We start from the raw sequence: 8,236 nt of genomic DNA on the forward strand, positions 1-8,236 counted from the left end.
TGTTTCCTAATTGTTGTGCCCATAAAGCTTGTCTTCTTTGATAGCTCTCCAACTGGGATATCTACTTATTTCGCTTAGTCGCTCTGATGCTAAGCTCCCATTGCACTTAGGCTTGCAACTTTGTCTTACACGAAAGAATGACGGAAATGTTTTTCCTTGCTGAAATGACTGCCAGTCCATCTTAGCCTCTGAAAGGCATTTCAGCACAAAAGATAGTCCATTTTAATGTCATGTAACTATACCACCTATTAACGACCTTGGCCACCCTCCTCCCTCCCCTCTCTACTCCCAACACCCCAACAAGTAAGTAGCATGGATACTTGTAAGCTTATTGCATACCCGTATCCATATCTCGGCTTCGATATGCTCGTATACTCTCTAATACATACCTATATTTTTAAAATTTTCGATACCTATCGAACACATTATGCACGTGAAGAATGAGAGTTTTATTGGTTTTAAACTCTTTTACAACTCGCTATTATTGGCAATAGCTGCCATTATTTTTACTTAATAAATAACTACTATTATCATAATAACTTATTTAAGATAGATAATATTTATTAAGTAACAATTTCCAAAAAAGTAAACGTATTTTAAGATAATACGTAACTACAAACTTATTATTGAAAGCATATAAAGCATTATTTAATTGACAACTAGAATTTCAAATTGATTGACAACTAGAGTTTTATTATTGAAAATAGACAATAGTATTATATCTTATCATACACATAAAACTGTGTCTGTAGTTGACAAAACTATAGCTTTATTATTGATAATAGATAATAGTTTTTAAAACTTTTAGTACATGTAAAATTTTATTAATAATTAACAATTATAATTTTATTATCGAAAATAGATAATGGTATTAAAACTTTTAATACACGTGTATTAAAACTTTTAATACACATATTCACGTATCCCAATTTATTTTTAAAAAAACTGTATTGATGTACCCGTACATTCCAATTGCATATCAAATTCACGCTTCTTAGCCCAGCACAGACGTTCAGCGTTGCTACAGAGGCAATGGAAGAAGGGAAGGAAAGAAAAGGAAGAAGAAAAGACCTACCCCACCACCGCGCCACCATTACTCTACATGTGCCCCAAGCCCAAAGAAGAGAAAGAAAAAGATGAAGGAAGGAGAATTAATTAACTACAAAGATGTATAATCAAATGCTTGGAAATACATGTATAGGCTTCACTAAACCCACAAAATAAAATGAAAAAGGAAGCGTCAAATTTGTGTCCTTTCAGTTTCCAGGAAACATCATCTTCCAAGAGGTGACAAGAACATGGGATTTTGTAGGAGTAAAAGCTGCGAACCAATGTTTTGGGAGCTCGAACAATGGGATTGGGAAGAAGAAAGCCGCTGCAAATAGGGGAGATGGAAGGGGAAGGCTATTGCGTACAAGAGATTTGGGAAGGTGGCTGGTGGATATGCGATTGCAAGGAGAACTCCGAAAAATATACGTACGGTGCTCGAAAGGAATTTGATTGGTTTGGAAAGTTCTGATCTTCCATCCAATATTGCCTTCATTTCAGCAAACACAAAACCCATTTGCTGCATCTGTTTTGTAATAATATTCCTTACAAACAAAAGGGGATTGAGAGTGGAGAGGGTAGTTGGTGGTGGGGTGGGTTAAGTTGGGTTGGGGATCCTTGGGGGACTCTTGGGAAAAGGGTGGGATTCAGGGGAAGGTAACTTTTAATTTTTTTCTTCTTTGATTAGTCTTTTTGGTGTTATTATCCTTCTTTTTGTTTAATTTACAATTAACGAAAATTTTATCTTCTATGTATACTTAACACCCATTTTAAACAAAAACAGTTATTGGTTATAGCAGCCGCTGGTTTACAACATGTTGCAGATGGGAATTCCCAAGAAACAAACGCTAGACATAGAAAAATACACAAGGCGGTAGAGGTCAGAATGGCTACATCAACTTAGCCTGATTTATACATGTGAGCATTTATCTCCAAACTATGAACAGGGAGTTTAAATACTTCTAGATGTGAGAGATTAAGAAATAAATAAGAATAACTTACAGCTGTGAGGCATATCTATAACTTTTGCAGTGACACCAAGCAAATCAGCCCCGGAGTACCTCTGTGAGATATTTAAAATAGTTTCTCATTCACAGGGAAAACTCTCCTAATAAACTCACACTAGTATTAAAAAAATATAATGCACGAAATCAGGAACTTCCTAAGCTGATATCCAAAAGTAGATAAGTCTAAAAAGTTCCGACAGTTCATATGAAGTCAATTCAAATTTGAATGACATTCCAATTTGAGGCCCTCATTCCAGGCTGCACAAAGCAGTTTTGAAGATAATGAAACAATTTCAAGATATGAACATTCTTCTGTACAAACACAGGACTTACCAAGTGCATTTCAATCATTGGGACCTCTGAATTCTTTCGGTTAATCACAAAAAGCCACGGAATATAAAATTTTTCTCTTCCAACTTGAAATGATCTGCATCACAATCATTTACTAATCAAAAGAAAAATCCAATGGAAGTTTTCATTTGAAACGTCATACCATTAAAAATGATATAAAAGAGAGTTCTTAAGTATATTTGACTAGTATCTGCTCAGAATTTTCCACAGTATAAACTCATTGTCCACATCCATATATTGGCTTGCAAGATGAGTCAAAAGAAACTTGACTTTTACCACAATAGGAGTTGAAGAGATGGCCCAAAGCCATTTCAAGATCTAGATGGTCTAGATCAGTATCATCTTTTTGGGGTCACCTCAGAGTATTAAAGTAAAGAATTCAAATATTCTAATGGACGTAAATGTTTGAAGGAAGCCTATACAAAATAAGTCAAAACTGATTGCTAGAGAATAATACAACTGTCATATATCTTTTAGTATGAAGTGACAAGAGTAGCCATTCACACATTTGGCAAAATCATTCAAAATTTAGGAAAAAAAAATAAAAAAAAAATGGATTAACTAGTAAAAGATTACCTCAACATCCCATTTGTACTCATTGTTGCATATAATTAATTTATATATATAAGGTAAAATGGTTCCGCAACAACAACAAATTACTACATCTTTTCAGTAAAATTCAGGTGTTCTCCACTAAACCTTGTTGCCACTCTGTTCAATTCAATACTAGATAAGATACAAAGCACCTAAATTCTTTGCAACCACAACATGCCACATTAGTATTGGTATACCCTTCCCTCTTGATGTAGCAGCAAATAAACAGAGAAGCGATAACAGGGGAGAAGAAGAGAAAGGAGGAGAAAACAGGAAAAGAAAGAGAAGAAGCAGAAAAAAAAGGGAAGAAGAAGAATACAAGGGTATAGAAGAAAACGTGAGGCAAAGGCCTATTAATTTCCAATCATTGTCCGCCTTTCCATCTCCAATACGAACCACTTATAGATAACCCCAAAAAGTTATGGGCTTGGGTCAGGCCATAAATACAAATTTAATATAGTCCAAAATAATAAAACCCAAAATAATCAAATGGATGTCCTCATCACCTCTGTTCTATTGAAATCAAAATGTGTGAAAGGATGGTTCCTCCTCATTCAAAATTTAAAAAAACTCATAACCTTTGATGTTCGGACTTTTCGAAATGGTTGGAGTACTCGTGTCGGATACAACACGACATAGGTATATGTATGGGATATGTGTCGAATCCTTCAAGTTACAACCGAACACTTCGCCTTTTTTTGCTTCTTCTTTTTTCTTTTCCTTTTCTTTCCTGTTTCCACTCTATAAACCCAGCATTGCCTCCGAGAGGGTAGAGTAATGCGACTACGTTAGATTTTCTCTTCTTCTTCTTTCTTTCCATTTTCTTCCTTTATTCCTTCATTTCCTCTGTAGCAGTAGTTTAGGGTTTTACGTGTAATAAATGAAAATAGGTTCCGTATAATGCTACTTAGTGCTCCACTAAGTCCAAATTGCAATCAAATCCCTCATTTTCTATTTTATATAACATTTAATAATTAATTTCCTATAATTGAAAACTAAACTTCAAAATTCTATTTTATTCGTTTTAACCTCTTATTCAATACTTCTTTCCTTCTTTGTGAACACCCTTAATTTTGGTTTATTCAAAATGATATTTTGGGTTAGTAAAAGAAAAACTGAAACTTGATAGACATACCCATGTACCCGTGTCAGAAATTTGGATTCTTTTTAACCATGTCCCCGAATCCTAAATTTTAGAAAATAAAAGATCCGACACTTAAATACATATCCCGTACCCAAATCCGAGCATCATAGCTCATAACTAAATAGCCATCCTCGCATTTAAATTGGCAGCATTACTACCTCCAATTCAAAAACAGGCACTAATTTTCCAAAACTTCCTTCAAAATTCAATTTCCTTTCCAAGACTTTTAAATGTTCCATTCATTTTTTTGTCATGATGCGGAGGCAACAACTCAGTCGAAGAAGTGGGGAAAAATGAAGAAAAGAACCAAACATAACTATTTTTTAAAAAGGGAATAGAGTGGGGTCCACACCTAGCATTTAAGCATTATTTTGTCTTGAATAATGCTGTGTGTACAGGGGGTTTTCATGGAACCCCTCCAGAACACACACAATAGGGGGGGATGGGTTAAATTTTTTTTGAGGTGGATCCCCCGCTGTATGTGCTTTGGAGGGGCTCTGTGAAACGCCTCCTGTACACACAACATTATTCATTTTGTCTATTACATTTCTTGTAATTGGAATGCGATTTTTTTTTAATTGTTACAGCATATATACAATCAGATGAGTGAGATGAATCAGTATGTTGATGTAAAAACCAAATTTGGTTATTCTATCTTCTCTTCTCTTCTGGATTTCTCTCTGCTGTTTCTAATGCTTCTTCTATCTTTCTTTTTCTACTTATATTTCTATGCCACCCATTTTCCAATTCGTGATTATTTCTGAAATTGAGCTAAGAGTGCAGCTTCCTTGGTCCATGATCTTTCATTTCGTATTGGTTTTGAGTGAGTTCATCTTCAAATTGAGCTTCAATCATTACATTTTCCTTCATTTCTACCCCAATCCACAAAAAAAAAAAAAAAAAAAAAAAAAAAAAAAAAAATACACAAAATAAAAATAAATAAATTAGGAACATACATAGAAACTGTCATAAAACTGAAAGTAATAAAAAACGACACGGAAAACATTTTTTGAGAGGGAATTGGAGGCTCACATTTTATATGGATCAGCTCCAGTATAACCAGTGGGTTTAGGTATCGGAATCAACGTCTATAAACCCCAAAAGAAGTCGGGATTAAAATTCAGAACAAAATTTTTTGAAAGCTAAACAACCCTAGACTATAGTCAATGGAACAAAAACAAGGTATGAGAAGATTACCTCGCGATTAACAGCGAAGATTGGACAATGCCTCCCGATCATATCGTGCCAAACCGTCCTCGTCTGCACAATTTCCAGAACCATATAAATTAAGCAATTATAACATTCATTCACATATCTACGAGAGAAAGTGAAAGGGGGAGATAGAATTACAGAGTGGTATTGACCCATGCGGCTCATAGGAACGATATCTCCCGGTCTGTAAGCGAGTGAAGGCGGGGCTGTTGAAATCACCTGTAGTATAATCAACGACGTCATGGCGATTCTACAGTTTGTCGCCATGATCAACAATCGAAGAGAATTGTACGAAAATGTGAGGAGAACGCTCACTCCCGGTGCACAACTATTCTCGCATTTTACGGATGTGCAGGGAGTGCGATTTCTCAAAACTTAATTGAATTTATTATTCACCTTATTTTATTTGAAATTTGAAAAAATAAGCTGTCATATATGTGCTATGTACAACGACTATTGATATTTTTCACTATGAATAGCATTATTCTATTTTATAGGGCACATTACTTATATGCACTTAAAAATAATATCAAAAAAGTAAAAATTATAAATCGTATTGACTGTATTAACAATAAGTGATAGTAATTGATAATTCTTACGGAATGTGTAAATAATGAGTTATTGTAAGTTGTGAGTCCTAAAAATGCAAAGATGAAAAGCATCTTTGATCAATATAAAAATAATAATAATAAGCTTTGTCAAACGTGCACTTAGACGATCATGACTCAATTCGTGAATACCGCTTCTCTCATATTGATGTCACAAATAGCTTCTTAAATGGAGATTTTTAAGGTCATTACATACTGAGCCATGCTATTTGTACACTTTGATTTGCACTCATGTGTGTTGGCAAATTTGAATATATTGATCTTAAAAAGACTTTTTTCAATCAATGGTTAAATTTTTTACACATAGAAGGTGTCAACCAAAGTGTACACATTTGAGTGTATAAGTAATCTTATTCTTATATACTACCTATTCTTTAAAAAGTGTGCCAAGTTGAAAATGTTCAATGTACTACCCTTCTTTGGTTCGAGAACTCCAATTAAAATGCCTCTCTTGGCTTTCACCCCAGCAATTATCATCGATTTTCTATGCGTAGTCTTTCTTAATATATATATGTATCGATGACATGATTATTGTCAATGATAACATTGAGGGGTTCCAATATTGAAGTCAAATTAGCTTGTTAGTTAGAAAATTTTCGGTCCTCTAAGTTACTTCATGAGCACGAAGTTGCTTTAACTTTTAAAAGTTATATTCTATCTGTCTAATAACACAAAAATGCTCATGATCATGCTTATTCTGAGGATCCCCCCCCCACCCCCCAAAAAATGTTTGCTATTTATGTCAACCTTGTCTTTAGATTGCTAGCATAAATTGATGATGACGGGTAACTCCACCTAGTTATTAGACTCATTACGTGAACGTTGCTATTTGCAAATCAATCAAAATTAAAAGGTCATACGTACAACATCAAGTACTAAAAAAGTTTTGCTTACAATTGATCGTTCACCTTCGTCACTTATTTATCACTAAAATTTATTTATATTTGCCCGTTCCTACTTTGACACTTATTTATCATGAACTATCTGTATCCGAAAAGCAAATTTATCAGGAAAATATCAGTCACATATCGCAAAAATGGATCTAATATCATGTGACTGACAATGAAGATGATCTATGTAATTTTATTTCATAAATCTTTATTATATTCCTTATGCTTCATCAACTGTCTGCACTGCAAATTTAGGTGGACTGGAATTTTTCTTTAAGATTTTAACTAATGTCTTCCTCTCAACTACATATTTTAGAGACTAAAACATTCAGAGTGGTAACTTACGCCCCGTTTGGTACACATTAATGTAAAAATTAGAATGAAAAATATAGTCGTTATGGATCCCACACAAAAGATAGAAATTCAAATTTAGTGGTTTAATATAATGGATAACGGTCATATTTTCCATTTTAATGAAGAAAAAATGGAAAACAAACGGGGGCTTAATCTCTAAAAGCTGCAGCAACTGTATTGTTTCAACTGGAGATGCCTTTACAATTTGGGCGAGTCATCTTAACGTGCCATCAATGGCATGAAGGCATCAGTAATCGAAAGAAACTGTGTCGTAGAAAGTGGAGAACAAGAAGGCACCTTGATAGTAACTGACTGAAGAGTTTTATCGGATCACAACCAGCCATATAAACCTAGCCCTGTGGATCTTCATTTCCTTGGAGATGCAAATGATCTTGCTAAATCCAATTATATTGAGGACCTCAAAATTTCTAGTGATACACCAAATATTCACTCAGGTTCTTAAGGGAAGGGAAAGCCCACACGGTATACAACTGAACTGAAGAATGTCCTTTTGGCCCCAAAATTATCATGCTTCTTAGAAGATTCAAATCGTATAAATTGGGATCAGAACTGAAAAAGCACGAATGGAATTAACCCTGAATCGTTTAACTCCTAATCTCACGTGGGATCGTGACAATTATTTTAATTGTTTAGAGTATGGTCATTGGTGTTATGAATATGCCTCATCTATGCCACCTTCGCCCATCCCGCCACTGCCTCTCTCTCTCCACATCGCGAACCAGTTTCCATGAGATCATGGTTGCACTTGGCTGCAGCCCACTGTCTTCTAAGCCTAGATACAAAAAAAAAAAAAAAAAAAAAAAAAAAAGAAAAAAAAAAGGAAAATTGGGTTTGAATTGTAATTATTTAACCACATTAGCCCACTAACAAATAAATTCAGTGGGCTAGCCCACTTAAAAAAAATCTTTAATTTGTAGCCCACTAACATATATAATTTTAGGTCCAAAATAATACCCATTCCATTAATCAAATAATTAATCCCCAATTCCCAAACATTTTCCATTCCAT

At 34.4% G+C, this 8,236-nt stretch overlaps 1 protein-coding gene across 1 annotated transcript in view; it reads right to left on the bottom strand.

Annotated features, from left to right (window-relative positions):
• Positions 1–5,717, bottom strand: part of LOC111395885 — a 9,977-nt gene extending 4,260 nt beyond the window's left edge. Inside the window, exons 1-5 of the mRNA XM_023022088.1 lie at positions 5,494–5,717; positions 5,341–5,403; positions 5,176–5,231; positions 2,388–2,481; positions 2,050–2,110 (exon numbers count right to left, since the gene is read on the bottom strand). Coding sequence (XP_022877856.1) covers positions 2,050–2,110; positions 2,388–2,481; positions 5,176–5,231; positions 5,341–5,403; positions 5,494–5,622 — 403 coding nt within the window. The 5' untranslated portion in view covers positions 5,623–5,717. The remainder of the gene's footprint in view (positions 1–2,049; positions 2,111–2,387; positions 2,482–5,175; positions 5,232–5,340; positions 5,404–5,493) is intronic.
• Positions 5,718–8,236: the final 2,519 nt, after the last annotated feature.

This window comes from Olea europaea, chromosome 6 (assembly GCF_002742605.1).
Source record: "Olea europaea var. sylvestris chromosome 6, O_europaea_v1, whole genome shotgun sequence".
NCBI lineage: Eukaryota > Viridiplantae > Streptophyta > Magnoliopsida > Lamiales > Oleaceae > Olea > Olea europaea.